The 20,781-nt window shown below is 36.2% G+C and overlaps 1 protein-coding gene across 8 annotated transcripts in view; it reads left to right on the top strand.

Annotated features, from left to right (window-relative positions):
* GOLGA4 (golgin A4) overlaps positions 1-20,781 on the top strand; it is a 69,767-nt gene that overhangs the window by 46,961 nt on the left and 2,025 nt on the right. For 4 of the 8 annotated variants that reach the window (XM_049816525.1, XM_049816524.1, XM_049816521.1 and 1 more), the window contains 9 exons: positions 19-140; positions 1,235-1,365; positions 5,493-5,606; positions 9,101-9,121; positions 9,307-9,375; positions 10,008-10,083; positions 12,067-12,170; positions 17,261-17,347; positions 19,920-19,983. In XM_049816525.1, the coding sequence (XP_049672482.1) occupies positions 19-140; positions 1,235-1,365; positions 5,493-5,606; positions 9,101-9,121; positions 9,307-9,375; positions 10,008-10,083; positions 12,067-12,170; positions 17,261-17,347; positions 19,920-19,949 (754 nt within the window). In that variant the 3' untranslated portion in view covers positions 19,950-19,983. Of the gene's footprint in view, positions 1-18; positions 141-1,234; positions 1,366-5,492; positions 5,607-6,885; positions 8,376-9,100; positions 9,122-9,306; positions 9,376-10,007; positions 10,084-12,066; positions 12,171-17,260; positions 17,348-19,919; positions 19,984-20,781 lie in introns of those variants that run through there. The other 4 variants (XM_049816529.1, XM_049816522.1, XM_049816523.1 and 1 more) reach the window with 2 other exon arrangements.

Genomic DNA, 20,781 nt, shown 5'->3' with positions numbered 1-20,781 from the left:
ATTTTTTTTTTTGTGCAGATGTGAGCAAGAAGACATAGAGTTAAAGCACAACTCCACCTTAAAGCAGTTAATGAGAGAGTTCAATACTCAGCTGGCTCAAAAAGAAAGAGAATTGGAAACAGCAGTAAAAGAGACTATCAGTAAGTGAAATACTAATATAGCTGTGATCGGTAACATAGCCAGAAAACTGAATTTTCAGATGCTCTGAAGAAGGGATTTTACCTGGGACTCTGATAAAGACAACATGTGTTTTTTGACTGCCTAGAGAACTCGGGGAAAGAACTTCTGCTCAGGAAGTAACATATAAATGTTAATTGTAGCACAATTAGGAAAACACATATGTAGCTGTTCTTCCTTATGCTGCAGGATGGATCTTTGATCTAGCACTCTGTCTGCATCTGTCATGGCAAGAGTTACCCATGATAGCCATAGGTACCTATCTTTTTATCACATGTACAAAAGAAAAAAAAGGAGACTAAGGTTTCGGAGGTGAAAGCACATTGGTAAGTTTTCATTGTAATACTACTTTGGCTTCAGCATTACAAAACCTTTAACACTCCATTGTTGAATATATGGCACCGAAGGGTGCTTTATATAGAAACTTGGATCCATCTGGGAACCAGAATTGCATTTTCTTAGCTGTGTCTTGCAGACTTCATTCATTGTAACTACTAACAGATGCCAACTGGATATGATGTCTGATTGCTATACCGTGTAGTTATAGCTACAGTACAACATATTTCAGCTTCTCTTCTCTGTCCGTCTTTTGCCACCATAGTGTAAGTTGGAGGATAGAGAAGTGAGCAAAAAGAAAGTATTTTTTTGACTCCACAGTTACTGGAGGTTAGAGAAGTGAGCAAAAGAAAGTATCTATTGACTCCACAGTTACTGTAAGTACCTTTACAAGTGAGGAATTTCTGAAGATCTCCAGATGTTTCAATTGCTTTTCTAGATAGAGTAGGAGGTAGAATTAGTTGATAAATATTGGTTGTAATCTTAACTTTTAGAGAAAAGTTCCAGCATCAGGTAGAAAAAATTACTCTGGATACCGAACTGCAGACAACAAACTTCATACATACTAGGATCAAGTGACATAATTATCACTGACAGTGTGGAAAAATGAGGTTTCTTGACAAGTTTTCCTTATAGATGCCTTCTACAGTTGACTTTAAACTTTTTTTTTAATACTGTTTTGACATAATTTAACAAAATAATTATGCTTTTTTTTTAATAGGTAAAGCCCAGGAGGTGGAAACTGAATTGATAGAAAATCATCACATAGAGACAACACAGTTGCATAAAAAAATTGCTGAAAAAGATGATGATCTAAAAAGAACTGTGAAAAAATACGAAGAAATCCTTGAGGTATCTTTCTGAAAAGTGATATGAGTACATAGATCTCAAAATAACTCTTCCCCTTTTTTCATTGCACAACTAGACAGAAAAACTATAACTCTTTCTAGTAAAGATCTTACTGCTTGAATTATACTTGATGTTGTGGTGACCTAGCTTGCAATTAAAATGTTTGTTTCTGTGTTTTATGAACATGAAAGAACACAAAAAATTAAGTCCCAGGTCTGCTAATTCAAAAAAAATCATAAGGTTAGGTCCTTATGTCCTTGAGCAGTTTGTGTTCTAGATTGAAATGAGGAAAGTGAGTGACTTAAATTAAGTTTTGCTAGAGTTGTGGTGGTGATGTGCTGTTTCTTTTAAGGATTTAAACACAGTGTTTATGAGTTGGCTTCACTCTCTAGCTCCTTTCTCTGATGCTCTGTCCAGATTGGTACCACAGCCCTTAAAGTCAGGTTCAGTTCTATGCAGGGTGCAGTCTGTTTGCATAGTTTTTCTGCTAGTAAAGCTTTCATTTTTATTTGTAAATGAACAGTTTGTCTGCATGATATTTGCAGATAGACATAGTTGTGGTCCAGTGATGTTTCAACCAGAAGTTAGAAGCCAACTTCAGTCTAAAGATACTTTACCTTCCCTGGATGCCTCCTGTCATAGCAAAGTAAATTGTCCCAGCCCCACATGTATGGCAACAAAACATTAAATGGTTTTCAGTGCTAGACAGTACATCATATTGGGATGCAGGCTTTAATTTTGCTAATCTTAGTCCTGTTTGCACAAGTAATATAATAAAGAATGTCCCTTGAATAGAGCCAGTAGTAATAACTGTAAGTGAACTTCTATTTGTTTATGCTCAGTTATCAGCCCAAAGAACTATGTACTGAGCATGACTGAGTGTTTAATACTACAGATTTCAATCTTGTAGGCAGGTTGGTGTGTTCCGCTCTGATTTTTTAACTTCTGGCAAGTTGGATGGAGATGGCAGGGTTTTAAATTTAGACTCCCCTTCTTTTGTGTCCTAATTTAGAAAAATTGCATGATACAAAACAATAGAGATTTTTGAGTTTTGTACCACAGGTCTAAATTCTACATTTCTGGAGGATTTATATTTCTCTTACCTGAATGTGTGTTGTGTTGCCATTTAGGTACTTACTTTACAGGCCCAAATAGGTCTGTGATTTGAAGTCATGCAGATGTAATTCCTCTCTGTTTTCTGTACGTATGTCAGAAACATGCATGCTGTATTTAATGTATCATATTGAAGGTTTAGGCTAATTTGACTTCTGTGCAATTGGAGGACATGAACACTGTTGTTATTTTTTTCATCTCATTGATGATGGTAATGACAGTTGCCTGGAACTGCAATAAGCTGTAGTTTGGTATTTTAAATTTCAGAGTACATGTTTCTTTTTTAGGTAATGGTATATGTGTGAGTGTTTTATTTCTATTATTTTAGGGAAGGAAAAAAAAAGTTTAGAGAATTTGTTACCTTTTTTCCTGAAAAAGTACTGCAAGCATCTCAAAAGTTAAGAAATATTTATGTTAAATTAGGTATGTCATATTCATTGGGATTTCTGGTAGAAATAGGAACATATGCATTAGCAGATGTATAGGTTTTCTCAGTTTAGCCTAATGTTACCAGTTATTACTCCACTTACACCTGACTTGGCTCATGATAGGGTTGAGAAATTTCACACCACAATATTTATGCAGAGAGGTTTGTCTCTGTCATAAATGGTAAGAAGAGGAAGCAAAAATAATGCCAATTGCAAGAATGAATTTTGCTCATATAACTTTGTAGCTTTTAGTTGCATTTTAAACATGGTTAATGATGCTAAAAATTAGTCTAACTTGATTTGAGTATATATCATTAAAGATGAGCAGGAATCATTCAGTCTGTTAATATGATTTATTTGTGAAGTGCTTCCCTGGTAATTCTCTTGCTTTATCTGGTGTCTTCTTATCTTTCATAAATACTTTTATCACATAAGTTTTCATGAAATTCTCCCTAATTAAAGGATCTGTAAATCAGCATAGCCTGTAGTTTGAGACCCAAGTATTTTTTTTCTTCAACTAAAGTATATAATTAAAGAAAAATTGAATGTTGTGCTCCAGCTAGCTTATTTTAAGCCTATCTATGAGCTAAAAATAAAATATCTAACTGCAGGTGTGTATTCTTTCATTTGTCCTAATGCTTCCCATGTGAATACAGGATAGGCCTTGTAGTTAAGATTGGGAAATTATGACTTTATTGAAGTCTTAGTATATAACTGTAATTAAATCCAAAGAGCATGCAATTTATTTTCCGAGTATGCCAGATGCTGCTTAGAATGATAAGTTCTTATTATAAATACAGATTCTGTAGCATGTTGGAACCCCATGTGATCTCTAATTATTTCAAATTTTAAATTATAATCTCTATTCAGGGGTTTATAAAAATAATGGCTCACAGGTATGTCCCTTTTACAGAAGTGTCACTCATCATTTTGAGTTGAGTTTATTGTATTTCAGCTACCTTCTATGACTAAGAATGATGTGCATGCAATTTTGATTAATTTTGGTGAACAGTAGTCTAGAAATTGTAAGATTCTATAATTCTTGATGTAAAAAACCCTCAAAAAACAGCAAAAAACCACAAAGCGCACACCCCACCCACTCCCCACCCCCCAAAAATCCACAACCCAACCCAAAAACAAACAAGGGAAAATAGAAGCAAGTGAATATGCCAGGTGTTCAGGCTTTTTAAGTAGAGGAGTATAACCAGCTATTAAGAAATCTTAGAAAAGGTTAATTGTTGATATATTTTTGAGGGCATAGAAAAATCAGGTGAATGAATAAAAAATAACACTCTTTGGATGTCATGATGTTTGAGCAAGGTTTTTATTGAAGATGGATATTCTTAAAACATCTAGGCTGTAAAACTTGGTTGGATCCTGTGACTTCCCATTCACTAGTTTTGCAGGGGGGGTGGGGTGGGGTGGGGGGTGGGAAGCGCGCTTTGCTTTGTTTCTTTTTGGTGGTGGTTTTTGGGCCAAGGGGCTGTGTGGGGAGGGTGTTTTAAGTAGGGTGCAAGGAACGCATTAAAAAGTGGCTTTACAACAAAATAATTTTTTTTTTTAAACTTATGGCATACCCTAAATCTATTAAGCCTGGACCAGCTCTTTAGTTCTGCTCTTACTTTTCCAGTGAATATTCTGTATCAGTATAGTTTGTACTCCTGAGATTTTGAATGGACCAAAACTCTTATTAGCAGTTCTGTTCTTGATAACAGTTGATGAATTGTACTAATCTGATCTGAAGTACTACTGCATAGCAGAGCGGGCAGCTCACTGCCCTGAGTGGTTAGCATGAGTGAAAATGAAGTTTTAGTTTAGTTCAGCAGTGGAGACATGCACTTTGAATCTGAGTGCTGTTTTATAAGCTCCCTAACATGTCATCTCTCAAAGAGGCCAGAGGGGACACAATTTTTAAAAATACTTATTTTTGTGAAGTGCCGTATAAGTGGATTAACTTGGCTAGGTCATAATGTTTTTTCTCCTATAAATGTACTCTTCACAGTCATAAAACATACAGGAAAAGTTCATTTCCCCCCTACCATTCTTGCACTACTTCTTTCCTCCACACTGCACAATGCCCTCCAAACTCTTGTGAACAGGAGGTCGTTGTTTCTGAAAATACGCTTAAAGCTGCTTTAGGAACATCTTTGTAAGAGTGAATGAGGAAAGGATTTAAGTCCTTGTCACTTCCAGAGTATAAGAAGTAACTCTGTATCATGTGTCCCTTCCATGAAGGTCATATAAGCAAGCACAATCTCTCCAGTAATACACTTACTGGATTACACTTCAGTGCTGTTTTAGTGCCCAATAGAAATAGCTCTTCTTTTGGTAATTTTTAAAATCTAACTGTAATCCTAACTATGTAATCTTAGTTGTTGAAGGCCTGCAAAATCTTGTTAAGCTTCTATGTTTGTTTCTTGTTCTTTTCTGTAGTCCTGTAGTGTAACTGGCCTTTTTACTGGATTTCAAGCATATTCTTTTCCGTGTATAGCATAACTCTTTTGTTGATTGCTTTGTGCACTGTAGTTGAGGTTTTGAGTGGTTTGATGATTAATTGTATAAGTGATTTTTTTTCCTTGTATTATGAAGGCTCGTGAAGAAGAGATGACAGCAAAAGTTCATGAGTTGCAGGCACAGCTAGAAGGCTTGCAAAAGGAATACAAACAAAGGATGGCAGAAGAAGAACGTTGGAACAGTGAAAAAGTGAGCTGGCACTAACATTTATTTTTATATCTTTAGGTGTGAAATGCTTAGTCTTCGTAAAATTATGTAGTTTGCTCTTACTTGGATTTTATTTATAGATCTGGTCTTCATTTTCCCATACAGTTTCTATTCTTTTAGATGTTAACTTCTTCAAAAGTGAACCTCTTTAGAATCTGCAGTATTTGATGGTATGTTTTTTTTAACGGCATGTTAAAAAGCCCACTTGTGTTGTGATTATTAAGGTGGGGTTTTTTGCCCTCTGTGTTTATGTTGATTTTACTGGAAGCCCTTTAGAAGGGAAGGAAATCACATTGGGTCATTTTTAGTGTGGGTGGGTTTGTTTTTTGTTGTTTGTTTTTGTTGTGTTTTTTTTTAAATCCAAATTCCAAAGGGCTCTGGAATAGTGCCTTGAATATATAAATTATGGACTGAGGGGTCTTCACTGAAAGAAGACTGAGTGCATGCTTTTGTCTTTCTGAGACCACATTATAGTTTGAGGAATTATTTGACGAAAATGTTACTAGTTACTATTATACTGAGAAGAGGAAAAGTGTATGATGTGTTGAGTCATTGATGAGAATTCATGTTAATCTTATTTTTAAATTTTTAATTTTGACAACAGGCAGCAATGGGCATACTAAATATATTTATTTGATGCCACAAACTTACAGTATAAATTACCTCACTGTCCTAATGTTTGTCCCTTCTGCCTTGCACTTGCTTACAACACCCTTCATATTGTTTTTATTAACTATTCCATGACATGAGTAGTGTTTTCATCACAGGAAAGCAGAAGTATTTGTATCAGACTGCCTTGCCTTCTTAATCAACCCTTGTCCACCCATGGATGATAATCTTTCTTAACCTTGTTATCTGGAGGAAGATTCTTTAAAAGACTCGTAAACCTTAAAACATGGTTCTGAAAAGCACGAGGAGTACTTTATCTCTAGGACTTCTTTGTTAACTGTTTCACTACTTAATTTGGTATAGAAGCCTGCTATAAATACAGGCAGTCGTTTAGCATCATATTATACATGCATCTTCAGGGTTACATATTCACTGATAGGACACAAAAGTCATATCAAATCTATATACCAGCAATGGTATTTCATGTATTTCTCAATTCTTCCCAGAAATGCATCGTGCAGATTTGCGATGGTAGCATAGAGCTGTAAAATACTTGGAGTTGCAAATACTCCATCTTTACATGAAGATGAATCTGCTTACAATAAACAAAATAAACAGCTAATTTTACCTGTCTTTGGAATCTTGTCCACAGTTCTCCACTCCTTGGAGTTTCCATGGCAGACTTTGGAGAAACTCAAAGGAGTTGTTCCATCTGTGGTGGGTATAAACCAGTTGAGAGAACTCCATTGCTGGTAAATAGCTTTGTTTTAAAGGATAAATGGTGTCTCATTTGGAGGGGAGGAAAACCAGGTTCTATGTTAGTGTATGTACTTAAGTACAGTTAAAACATCCAGGTTCAAAGTGCTTGCAGAATAAGAATGGGATTTTTTTGGTGAGTGTAAGGCAGTTAAATATCCATGAATTCACTGGCATACAGGCATCAAGCTTTCTTGAGTAATTTTGAGAATTCCAACTAAAATCAAATTTAGCAAATTGTTCATAAGCTTTCTTTTGCATAGATCTGATTTAACTGAATATGAATTTCATATTTCATACTATTTGCAATTGTGACTTCATCTAAAACCAATATAACTATTCTAATAGTCAGATTATGCTATTGAACGTGCAGATAGCTCCTGGTACATCTTCTGGTCCAGTCGAAGCTCAAATATTTAGAGTGCTGTAAGTGGGCTTCCAGTTCTTTGTTTTATCAGTATTTCAGGTTTGGATTCTCTCTTTGACACAGTTTGTTATGGGGTCAGGAGGTAGTTTTCTTTTTTACTCCTTAGAAAATAAAGAGTTGTTCTTCTTAATTCTTACCTGTCTTAATTTGTCCATTGCCTGTGCTTGATATGTCTGTAGGAAAGTAATTTTGCTGTTACCTGGTACGATAGCATATATTTGCAAAGGCTACAATAGCACATGTGTGCAACATTGCAGAGCTAGGTGAGAAAATTGGACAGGGCCTGTGGACCTTGTCCACATGCCTGAGCAGAAGTGTACAAATCCATATCTGGATTTTACAGGTGCATTCAAATGAATTCTGTCATCTTCTATCTGCTGTGGTATCTTTTGTCTCACCTTATTTCTTTTTTATTTTGTTGCTTTGTAACATTTTTCTCTTATGTTCTGGGTTTTTTGTTGGGTTTTTTGTTTGTTTTTTTCTTTTTTCTTCAGCTAGTAGTAAAACAGCTCAGAAGTCTTCCATTGACTGGAAGCAAGTTTTTGTGGGCAATTGATATACATGTTGTCTAAAGTTGGAGTCTCCCAAGTCACAGAAGTTTGTCTTATAAAACCTCCTATGCTGCATGTTGTCAGCCAAGGCCAAACATCACATGTAACACTTAGACATAAAGCGTAACTATACATTTGAACAATATTCATCCAGTTGTGATAAACAGTTAGCAAATACTGGCATCCTTAAGTGTTAGTGTTGGGATGTCAAAATACCAGAAACTGTCTCTCTTCATGAGAAAATAAATGTCTGGTCAGATGATTGAGCTCTTCAGAAGCAAGAATTACACTTAGAGGTTTAAGATCCATAGAGGAATGATTTTCCACTATATTCTGTTTGCAGAGTGCAGGAAAATCTACAGGTCTTATGAACCTACAGAGATGGGGAATAGCTTTCCTTTTCAACACAATTCCAAAGAGGCTCAGGAAGAAACAAGTAGTATGTGCCGCTTCTGTGTTAAGGTTTAGGTTACCTTATTTTAAAAAAAAATAATAATAAAAAAATTTCACATGCAGGTTATTTGATGCTAAAACGATCATACAACCTTGAGTTATAGCTGTGACTACTAAATCACTGTTTTCCTTAGGGTTGGAACATTGAAAGATAGAAATTTCAGCTTAGAATTGTTTCTGTACTTCATAAACATTGCTCTCTTTGCAAGATGTAGATCTCATAAAGCTCCTAAGCTGAAGCTGTTTTCAGATAAATGTTCACATTTCCAAATGCAACTTGGAGAATTAAGGAAAAAGATACAATATTGTGAATAGTATTAATAGTAGTTAGGGTTTTCTGGCATACTCATTCATACTTCATACTCGTTCAATTATCATTCATCTCCAGTAAGCATTTTGTAAAGATGTGGAAATATTAGGTTCTTAAAGTTGTATTTGTGATAATTGTCTTACAGAATTAAACGAGAGAATTTAAATATAAGCCTTATATACTATCAATACAAATAAGTTAAACTCTATTTATGGGACTACTTATCTTTATATGTGTGATTTGGTCATTCCAACATTTATCATCCTCACTTAACACACTGTATCAGAGCTTTTTTTTTACCCATGTACAGTGCTTGATATGTTCAGTATTTTTCATGCATTTTAATATAAAGTTTTTGTTGTTGTTCTAGGTCACAATAAGAGAACTTCAGGTAAGTCTTAAATTTTATTGATTTTTGCTCTCTAGATAATTCTATTTCACAGCAGTTTGAAAGCAGAAATACTGCTTAAGTTTGTGTGTGTGTGTGTTAAAAGGAGAAAGAAGTTTATTGAAAAGGTACCTATGATCTATGTTCAGCAGTTTCTTGATGATTTCCATATGTGGGTGTTCTTTCAGGCACAGCTTGCACAGAAGACAACGCTAGTCAATGATTCAAAGCTGAAAGAGCAGGAGTTCAAAGAGCAGGTAAGGGTGCTGTTCAGGCAAATAAAAAGTGTTCTTGTTTGATACTTTGTTTGCAGTGTTAAAAAGTTTATTCTTTTCAAGTGATAATGTAGAACATCTCCACACAGGTACTGGAAATTATTTGCATGTAAAATAGTTTTGACTCAGACTTGCTCTCAGAAGATCTGTGCACTTTTCAAAGTACTCCTCTATCCCCTGAGAATGAAAATACCACATGCTTGTGATACAGATTAGGAAAACATTTGCACAGTGAAAAACGGAGCAATGCATGTCATGAAATTACGGATCTTTTCTTTTTCTGAACTAAAACTTTTTTGATGTTAAGTACAATTTTTGTCACACTTTATGTATGCTTATGTGTATAAAAGACGTGTGTATATGTATTTATATACATATGTATGCGTAATATTTGCTATAGATATTCTTATGTGTATATACACACGTACACACATTTCCTCAAGTAGCTTAGGAACAGTTTTTTTATAACACAGTTTTTAATGTTTTCCTTCCTTAAAAAGCAAATGTATTTTGCTTTCACAGAAGGAGGTGATGTCTAGCTGAAAACTGTTTCAATTAAGCTTATTTTAACTACTTGTGAACACCATTTATCTTTTTGACTGCTTTCTATTTAGATTCACATACTGGAAGATCGGCTGAAAAACTATGAGAAGAATATGTACGTCACATCAGTTGGAACACCATACAGAGGTAAGTACACAGTTTCCATCACTAAGAAGTTTTTCATTTGTTTGAAAGATATGCTTTGGTTTAGACAATTTGTTAAAAACTTTAGTCTCTTTAAAACACCTGTATAATGTTTTTATGACATCTTATCGTTGTTTTGTTTGTTATAATAGAGCTGGTGTGTGATTTCAGATGAGAAAATCACACAGCATTTTGTTTGATGTTCGTTTTTGTGTCATACAGTTAAATGAGCTCTATATCGGAGTTCTTAAGCTTTCTGTATCCCCAGGGGAAGTGGTATAGGCAGTGGCACTCAAACGTGGGTGGGGAGGAATCAACCATTTGTTTTGGCTAATTAAATACACATTTTATGACTCTTTAAAAAATTCTTAACAATACAAATACTAGATTTTATGGATCTTTCTTGTGTTACATGTCTGGGCATTAGTAAATTCTTGTGATTAGAGTTCCTATGCAAGATCTCCTGTGCTGACACAGTAATAAATAAAATAAAATCCTCTTTCCACTTGTAGCCTGTGTGATACATGTCCTTGAAAGTGTTTTTGGAGCTGAAATATCCCCTGGCATTTCAGGCAAATAACAGTCTCATCATTACTCAACTCATGGTGAGCACAGGGAATGGCAGGGAACAGAACAGAACAGTTATGCTGTGCTGTGCCCAGAGTTCCGCGTGAGAAGCTCTGACCTAGGTCTGAGGGCTCCATCCAGGAGAGCAGCTCTCTGCAGCGCAGGTGCCAGGCCCATCCAGGAGACAGGGGCAGGGACGGGCACACCTACAACATGGCTCAGGCAGGGACTGAAGGCCCCAGGCTGAGCTGAGACATGTCCCCTGGGCCCTTGGCAGGAGACGGGCAGGGTGGGGGTCCCAGGGGAGGCCGGGCCCAGCCATTGAGGCCTATGAGCACCCCCAGGACCCTGACGGAAGCAGACTTGCACGGCTCATACGCCCTCCTTTAGACAGGGATGGTTGGCCACCTTGGAGACAGAGTGTTGGGCCAGGTGGACCTTTGCTCTGGTGGAGTACTGTTGTTCTCAGGCTCGTGTGTTTTAGCATGTTTTTGCACAGGAAACGGGTCAGACGCTTCTAAAAATGAGTCCAAGGAGCAAAAATAAAACCCAGGGGTAATGAACAGGTATTGCTCACCTCCAAAAGGTTTGCAACCCTTTCGTTGAGGAGCATGTCCTGCTTCAGACTGAGGCCTTGATCTCTGAGCCTCACGAGTGTCAGAGATGCGGGGGGTTGCCATCCTGTGGCAAACTAAACTGGATGAACACAGAAGACTTTCAAAAACCACACTTCACACTTGCTTTCTGCAGAGTTGTGCGGATGGTCCACTTATCTCGAGACGATCCACAGCTCTCACCCCCACCAGAAGGCACGTGCCTCCTTCCCACAACATGACAGAGCCAATGCCTAGGCTGGGATGTGGTTATGGGTGTTCAATGGCTTCTGCTAGTGCAGGGCTGGGTAGACATGTCATCAGAGGTTTCCTCAGCATGACAACCAAACAAACCCCGTGTCCTCAGCTGCTCCTCAGAGGACATGCCTTCCAGCCCCTTCACCAGCTTTGGTGCCCTCCGTGGGACACGTTCCAGTGTCTTCCCATCCTTTGTTAAACGGTGGGGCCCAGAACTGCGCACAATGTGAGGCTGTATCAGTGCTAAATACAGCTGGGTAATCACCCCTTTTGACCGGCTGGTTCCGCTGTGTTTGATGCACCCCAGGAGGTGGTTTGCCCTCTTGGCTGCCAGGGCACACACTGCTGACTCCTGTGGAGACTCCTGTCAACCAGCACCCCCAGACCCCTTTCTGCAGGGCTGCTCTCCAGCCACTCCTCTCCCAATTTAGACTTGTGTCCGGCAGCACTACTCCATTCCAGGTGCAGATTCCAGCATTTATTCTTGTCCAATTTCATACCATTGGTGAAACTTAGATTCATATGAGTGACTGTCAGTGTAAATATTCTTTTACTTTTGTTTACACAGATGGAAGTCTTCACCATACTGATGTTTCCCTCTTTGGGGAGCCTACTGAGTTTGAATACTTGAGGAAAGTGCTGTTTGAATATATGATGGGTCGTGAGACAAAGGTATGGAAAGATGTATATTGTGACGTGATTCAGGTTAGAATACAGTTTAACGTCTTTGCTGTGTAGATATGAAGTGCTGTGTGTTTGTGATTCGTTACATGCTGTTTATTACTGACAGAGGATTCGATAGGCTTTCATGTCTTTTTTTCTTAAGAGGCATGATGCATACCTTAAACTTTGTCAGTGTGCCAAGATGACTGGTGGGGGAATGGGGGTTGTCACATGTCTCACCAAGGTACCTATGAGGACAAAAACCTTTATAGGTAGGTATGGTTTTACTAGCAAAAGTCCTGTTTTCAGTCAAGGTTAATGTACTGTGAAAGCTGGTATGCATGATATTAGGAAAAGTGTTCTTTTGATGTCATGTTGACACAGACATGAGAAGTAACGGTTGGATTAAATAATAGTTTGTTAGTGGCTTTGAAGATAGTGAAATATCTCTTTAGGTGTTGCTTAAAGATGTTTTTTAGGGCTCCCAAATCTGTATATCTTCTCTAGATAGTATTAATTTACTCTTAAAAGTAGTGAAAAGCTGCACAGTAGGCTGCTTGTATGCTGCAAGCTTTTGAAATTATTCTTAAGCTGGAATTTTACTACCTTGTAACAATAGTGATGCTTAGAGATTGACTGGGTTCAAAAGAGCTATGTCATAACACAGACATTTTTCTTGGATGATAAATGCTATGTGGATGAATTTTTTTTTTTTTTTTTTTTTTTTTGTTTTCTCCCTGGAGTTCCTCCGTTCTTTGTTGCACTGCTTTCAACTTGGACTACTCTTAAGCAAAGAGGTTTTACGTAGGTTTCTATGTTAATTAGCTTTGTTCTTATTGTGCTCTGTGCAGAATAAAACTTGGTCTGTGCAGGACATCTTGTCCTTATGGGATTCTTCTTTTTCTCTCTTTTTATCCCATTTTTCACTTTAATATTAATTCCTTTTTTATTAAAAATACAAACCCCTGATCCAAAAAACCCAGAATCACTAGTTACCTTCTGTTCATAAGCCTGTGGCTCACTGGATGGCTCTCCTACTTCAATAACAAACAACTGAAATCGTTAAAGAAAAATACATATATTACTGTATTTTATGATTTTGAATTGTGAGGGATTTAGGCAAGTGAAGATACTAAAAAATGTCGGCAATGTTTCAGCTTCAAACAAGTTTTGAGACAGCTGTAGATGACTATTGCAGATAGCTGATGCACGTAGCAAATTTGCATCAAGACAACCTAATTTGAAACCTCTTTTTTACTCATTAAGGCTATTTCTTATGGATCTTCAAAACACTACTATACATGCCTCAAATCTTTGGATTATAAAGTTGTAAGGGGTTTTTTTTCCTTTTTAAGTGATGTACTAAAATTTGCAGTTTATCTTCAGTAACAGCAACAAACAACAATCAGTGCTAAAGTAAATTGACTTTAGGTCTCTCTCAAGTGCTTTGAAAAGCTATATGAATAAATATATATAATAAATTTATGTAAGTATGCATTTATATGTATGTATATGTTTGTAGACATATGTATGTATGTGTTTGTATTTATTTGCCTGGAGATTACATTGTATTTAACCAGAAGACACCATTACAACATTGCCTGCACACTGGCTCCTAAAAAAAAAGATGAATATTGGAAGGAGAAAAACTAGATCAGAAAAGATAGATATCTGATTCCGACAATACCTTGAGAAAGCATTGTTTGAAAGTTGATACAATTGAAAGGCGAAATATATTTAAACAAACAACCAGCAGAAATAATTTTCAAAGCACTACAATTCTTAGCTTTGGGAAGTTAGATGTAGATAAGTAAGGGAGAAGACAGAGTTCTTAAAATTGAATGTGATTATATTCTTCTCTATTATGGTTTCATACTAATTTGATTGCTGCTTAGCAATTTTTAGTTGAGGGTAAATGTTCTGAGGTATTGCAAGATGGGAAGAATTTCTGGTACTGTCTAGTCTCGTATTAGCTGATCAAGATTATAGCTGTACTGGCATTTACTAATGGAAAATTGAAATGAAGGCTAGCATTTTTGCTGATTTAAATATGAAGACACTTCAGTCACTTCACTTTTGCTTCAGAAAGTACTTTCAAGCTGATTTCATCTGCTGGTTTTCTTTCAACCATTAGATGTGTTGCTAGAAGACACTGAGCTTAGTGTCTGCTCTTATAGGAATTGTATCATATAATCTTAAATTTACTTGAAAACTGGTTTCATCCTGCTACACTGACTGGAAACCCATGAGCAATGGCAATGTGATTGATAAAATCTTTCAATACATAGTCTAAGTGTGTTAGTAAAGTATTAACATGCGCTTTTTTCCCCCCAGCAGTCCTTGAGTTAAGATCTGTATTGAGCTTTACCTCCTTGGTACAGACATAACTTTCTCTCAGCTTTTGTTTTCCTGGACTAGATGAGGCAATCTTTTTTAATTTTATCTTGTAAGATCATTCTGGTGGCCTTTCTCTGTGCAAGGTTTCTTTTTGTAGTGCAAATACATACGCCATGTCTCAAAGGTAGTTCAGCAGTGGAATTGGTGATCTTTATAGACGTTATTTTCTCTATATTGAAAGGACCTCAAGAGAATCTGTGCAAACTATCTAGGATGAATTGCCATTTATGCAGCCTGGTAAATGATCCTGGAATTGTATTAGAGACATTAATGAACACATCAGTTGTGTTATAGTGCTAGAGACATAAGAGATGTTGAGGGTTGATAGTGGCTCAGTTTCTAAGAGTCAAGCATTATGGTCATAATGTGTAACCTGTAACCTGTCACATTCTTTGTAAACTGCTTGACCAAGGTGTGCATGTGTCTTCGCTAAGGGATTTTACTGTCTTGCCCTCCAGTCCAGCTTTATTTTTTGCCTTTTCTGTGGCAGGATATATGAAATGAGGTTGCCAGCTTTTTCTAAACATGCACTTTGTTCAGAATATCTGAACCTGGAAATAAATGGCATACACCGTGAGGTCAAATAAAATATTTTCTATGGACACGTGAACAGTTGCACTGTCGAGCTGTACTGCACACTAAATCTTAAGTCTTGCAGAAATCCTAGATGCTTTACTTGTAAATTCATTATGCTGTTTGGAGTCTGTTCTGAGGCCAGAAAATCAGTCTGAGTTTTGTATGTCTGTAATAAACATGTGTGTTGATAACTAGGTGCATGGAAGAATGTAGTGGAATACATATGTGTCAGAGATAGTAAATTTATGCAGATGTTTTTCTGGCACCTTGACATGCTCTTGTGCATTGCAGAAAAACAAGGGGTATAAAACGAAGGGAAAACTTTGGTTTTGAAGGTTCTGCCTTTGACCAGCAGCTCTTGAATTGAGGGGACTGATCGGTATAATTGTAGAATAATTTATTTTTTTTCAGAGATGACATATTTAAATGTATCAACCCCATAGAAAGAAATGGGAATGCAAACCATCATCTCTTATAGCAGAGCTAGCTATTATGTTTGGAAAAGCTCAGGGCCTTTGTATAGGTGGATGTAGAGATGCACACAGAGGAACATATGTACCTGCACTCACACACTTAGAATTACTAGGGGTTTTTAATAGTAGAATAGACTGTTACAACGATAAGGTAAGCCTGTATTGAACATACTGTTCTAAGTTCTGCAATCCTTGTAACTTTGTTTTATAACTATGCAACTGTGAATAGTGTTGAATAATTGTGCTTCAAAATATCCCTAGTGGCCTCAAAAATTTGGGGAATTTCAAGTCATTGCTAGTGATAAATTACAAAATGGACATTTTCAGGAAAGAAGGTTTTAGGCAGCCCCTTTTAAAGTTGGCACATAAGTATCTACTTTCATGGAGTATTTGCAGTATTTGTAGATTTTTCTTTAAAATTTGCATGCCATTGTGTCCTGTAGAAAATTTAAGAGAGGGCTTTCTTGATAGCTCTGTTAAAATGAGTTTGAATAGATTGTAAGCTCAATGCTTTCTAATCTTTTGGTCCTAAATAACTGTGATGAGGATTTTGGCAAAAGAAATGGGAAGACTGTGATGTTAGTTTGTGGCATTGAGCACATACCTTTACATATCTGAGAACTGCAGTAGAGGCATGTGCTTCTTAATTATAGAACTGTTAATATTAAGTTTTTTCAGCTGAAAGTGTTCAACAGGGCTTGGTTTGTTTTGCTTTCTTTTCATTTCTATCCTTAGTTAAGTTATATACTGAAACAATTGTTGCAAATTAGAGCTTTACCTCTCACTTTTAGCTGCAGCCACTTTTGTCCTGCAGCTGCTTTGTTGCTACAGCCTCCTTTGTCATTCCACATGTGAGACTGGTAATAAACAGTAGACATTCAGAGCAGCAATCTTATCTCATCCACATTCTTTAAGAGCAGCAGTTATTGCTTTTGTAGCAATCACCTTTGGATTGAGCTGCACTGCACCTCTTACTGTGACCTCTCTTGTAAAAATCACCTGGACCTTGTTTTGTGCCTTTTGGAGTTTCCTGCTGATCTGTTTTAAAGTTGAAATAATCATTGCTTATTTTGCAGAGCTTTGTTATTTTTACATCTTCTGTCTGAGGATGTCAAAGCAATTTGCTATTTAAATATGGGGTTACTGTATACCCCCTAAAAATATTTACACAACTGGAGTTCCACATCTGACATTTGGATCCGCTTTCTCAGTGTTTCGTTTCTTTACAAAATATTTGGATGACATGAATATAGTTGAATCCATAAGCACTAAGGTGCCATTCACCCGAACTGTGCCTTTCAGAAAGGCCATGTTAAGATCAAATGTGATAGGACCAGTATTAATAACAGTATGCTGTCTTATTAATGGACTCAATTATTTGAGCATAGATACCATAGAGCTTACATCGTATTACAGCAGCTGAAGTTTGTGACAATGTGAAATGAAGACCCTTTGTGGTTTTCATATAATTCACATAACATGTCACGCATATATGATGTGAAACAAGTAATTTTATCTCACTCATTTCACTATGTTTTTCCATTGAGATTACTAAAAATAGTATCCAGTATTCTTAAGTGAAATGCATTTTAAAATATTACAAAGCATTTTAGTGCATTTGAAGTTACTTATAGATGACCTATTTCTTTTTAGACAATGGCCAAAGTTATAACAACAGTGCTGAAGTTCCCAGCCGATCAGACTCAGAAGATACTAGAACGAGAAGATTCTCGACCATTGGTAAGTTATATAAATAAACCAAGTTTATTCAGGAGATCAGGTTGCAAGAATAAGGAAGTAGAAACTTTCTTTTAAGCCTTCTTTTCCCTGTGTCTGCATTCAAGGAAACTCCTTTTCTCCCTCCTTCCCTCTTCTTCAATGGAATGTCAAATTCCAGCTGTAGGTTTGAGTTTATAGCAGAAGTGAGAAAAAAAGCAAGCATATTTTCTTAACTAGTATTTCTCATCATCAGTTAAGCTGGATTTCTGATAGTTATGGGTACGACAGAACAAAGCACGTTCAGTCATCACTACTATTCTGCAGATGAATTTTCTAATCAAAAAAGTAATCTGACAGAAAATTCATGTTTCTTAAATTCAGAAGTTTCTGTGGAGTCATATCAGTTTTCATGAAAAATACTTTGAGAGACATTTTTCAGCCCTGGGATAAAATTTCTGGCAAAACCAAGCCATTTAGCTTGTAGAATAGAAAACTGATTAGTTCAATCAACTGGAATATGTGTGTTTGAATGAGAATATGTATGTTTTTATCTTAAGTGAGTATTCTAACAAGATTGGAAGTTTTTTGGGGGGTTTGCTTTTGGTTTGTTTGTTTTTTTGTTTTTTGTTTTTTTTAAGAGCCTGCTTTGTTTTTGTACTGAAGAACAATCAAAATATGTCAGGTTCACTCTGGATCAGGACAGATCAAAAATAAGGGTCCTAAACAGTTCACTTTGGTTTTGGTTGGTTGGTTTTTTCCCCAGTTTTGATGCACTTATTGTTATGTGGCGGTTGCTTTGTATTTACAAGCTGATCTATTTACCAGAAAGGTGAATTTGGGGTTGAGAAGCAGACCTGAAAGAAAAGAAGGATATATGAGCATAAACATTTATTTACTTTTACTGTTACTGTTCTGTGTATTGGAGGTATTTTTAATTAAGATAAGAACTACAGTAATAGATTTCTCTGTGTTGTACCTGGAGTCAACACACTGATCCCTCTCTTTGTGGGTCAGCTTAGTAAAATATTTAGGAATTAAAGTGAGAGGAAGAATTGCATCTGTTTCTGTCACTGGCCTTCCATATATATTTATTTAGCACTTGCAAAACCAGAATGAAATAAAAAATTAAACATTTTTACATTTCAGTTGAATTAAAGTCCTGTTGATACGTTGAAACAAATTTTTAAAAAAATTCTACCATTTTATCTGCTTGAAGTATCAAATCTGAGGAAAATGTTGAAGTATTTAACCTTTTCCTTTACACTTAAGTTTTGAGAGTGTCTTGCAATCTTTAATATTTAAAACACTTTTAGAATGATATAAATGCTGATAATACTGCAGCTCCAGTAAGTATCATGCATCCCAAACATTTTCTCTTACTGCTCTCTTTCTCTCTGATCTCCAAGTAGAAAGCTGGGGTGTTTTTTTTGGTTTGGTGGGGTTTTTTTGGTTTGGTGGGGTTTTTTTGGTGTGGTGGATTTTTTGTTTGGCAAGCTAGAGCACTATTTAAGAAACATTTTGAGTTCTGTCTTGACCAAAAGTGAGGTTAGAGAGGTGGACCTTATTTTGCAGTACCTTCAGCTTTTTGATACTTGAAACCTGGTCTTCCTAAAACATAAATTCTCAACTTCTGATACTAAATAAAACTTTAACTTGAATTCATCCAACAAGTTTTGGTCATTGGTATTAAAGGTCCTTGCTATTAAATTTTGGCTAGAACATACAGTGAGCTTTTTGCAGGCTGCAAGTGCTTTGGTTAGGAATACAGTCATTCAAAGAGCTTCACGTCCTGATCAAAAACTTCTTGGATTTCACGTAGCAGTCCCTTCTTGGCTCAGATCTAGCCTATGACTTTTCTCGTTTCCAAATCCACAAAGAGATTAAATTAGACATCTAATGGAAACTCAAATGTTAGGGCATGTTATGGAGGATGTAGTAATTTTCTTTACTTTCAAAGTTCCTAAGTTTGTTTACTGAAGCACAAATTATTTTGGGGGGCAAGTCTTTAGTCCTAAACAGAATTACAAAAACATTGGAGGGGTCTTCATAAATTATTCTGTCAAGAAATATGCTTGGGATTTTGTTTTTTATTTATTGACATTTACTAACATGGCAATAGTGTTTCTCCACGCTTAATATTGGAGTGATGCTGGTATTTGAAAATATCCAGTATTTATATCTTATGAGCAGTGAAGTTCTGAACTACGCAAATGTGCATTTTTAACATAAAGCTTGGTTGTTTCTGTATTTCAGTTTATGGCCAAAACATCTATAACTAATTTTAATGTGTAAATTGTTAATTAACTATGCTACTGGAAAAGAATAAGTGTGTGTAGCACTAAGTAGCTGTAAGTAATTATTTACCCTCTTAGTGGGCATATATTTAAGAGGTTTCTGAGAACTTTTAACAAACTCTTAGGTCTATAAACATATGCTAGATCAATGCATCTCCTTCACTAATCTAGCTTTTACTACATAGCTATTGTGATCTAACTGCAGCAATCTCATCTGTAAGCAGTAGATGACCACAAGAGTTCTTATCTACACTATTAACAAAGTAGTCAAATAAGCTGTTTTCTTCCTGGCTTTGTAGTTTGCCTCACCTCGCAGTGGTATCTTCTGAATATCCCATCAGTCTGTGCTTAGTTAGCATGTGGGTGAGTGAAGCCTAATACATACTTGTTTTTATTTAAAAATGAAACCTGTAGTATGAGATAAATCATTCCTCTGCTTATTTTTCTTGCCTGCTTTTGTTTGTTAAAAAAATACAATTTTTTTGTTCTATATGTATGTAATAAACTTTGTTCTACTCTTGATTGTGTTTTGCTTAACAAAGCCAAGTTTGAAAATGGTAAATAATGATTAAAACTCAATCTTTTTGAGTTACAAGCATAACTTCAAATGTTGATTGAGCTACAAAAATCTCAGTTGTAGAAAAAAGCTAATCAGATTTTAAATCAATTAACATGTAATATTGAATTTTATTGCACTTGGCTTTGTTTTGTCTTTATTCACTTTCCGAGCTTTTTTTGAATCGGCAAATAAGTCAGGTTCATGGGAGACGTGCTATACTACTTCAGTTATGACATCTTACAAATATGAGAATGGATTATTTTAAAAAAGATTGATGAAATGTCCTCTGTAGAGGAATTAGGATATGATTGCATTTAAACATTAGTACCTTTCTGAATTGGAGCTTTGGCTTGGTATCAAGAGAAGCTAGAGCATGCAGATTAGGGAGAACAATTTGGGGAGCTTTACGCTCTCAGTGTATTGTGCCCTTTTTCAGGTTTTATTAAGCTGCTTTCATTATGAATCTGCAACATTAATTGTAGTGTTACAGAAAAGCAACAGCTGATTTGGGCCTAAAGATGCAGGTTGCATCAGACTAGCCAAGCTAAACAAGCAACGCACAAGCAATAGCGGTTGAGAGGAGGAGGAGGATATGGAAGTAC

Source organism: Accipiter gentilis, chromosome 14 (assembly GCF_929443795.1).
Source record: "Accipiter gentilis chromosome 14, bAccGen1.1, whole genome shotgun sequence".
Taxonomy (NCBI): Eukaryota; Metazoa; Chordata; class Aves; order Accipitriformes; family Accipitridae; genus Astur; species Astur gentilis.
Note: the sequence above shows the minus strand (reverse complement) of the source record. Positions and strands in the feature narration are given on the sequence as shown.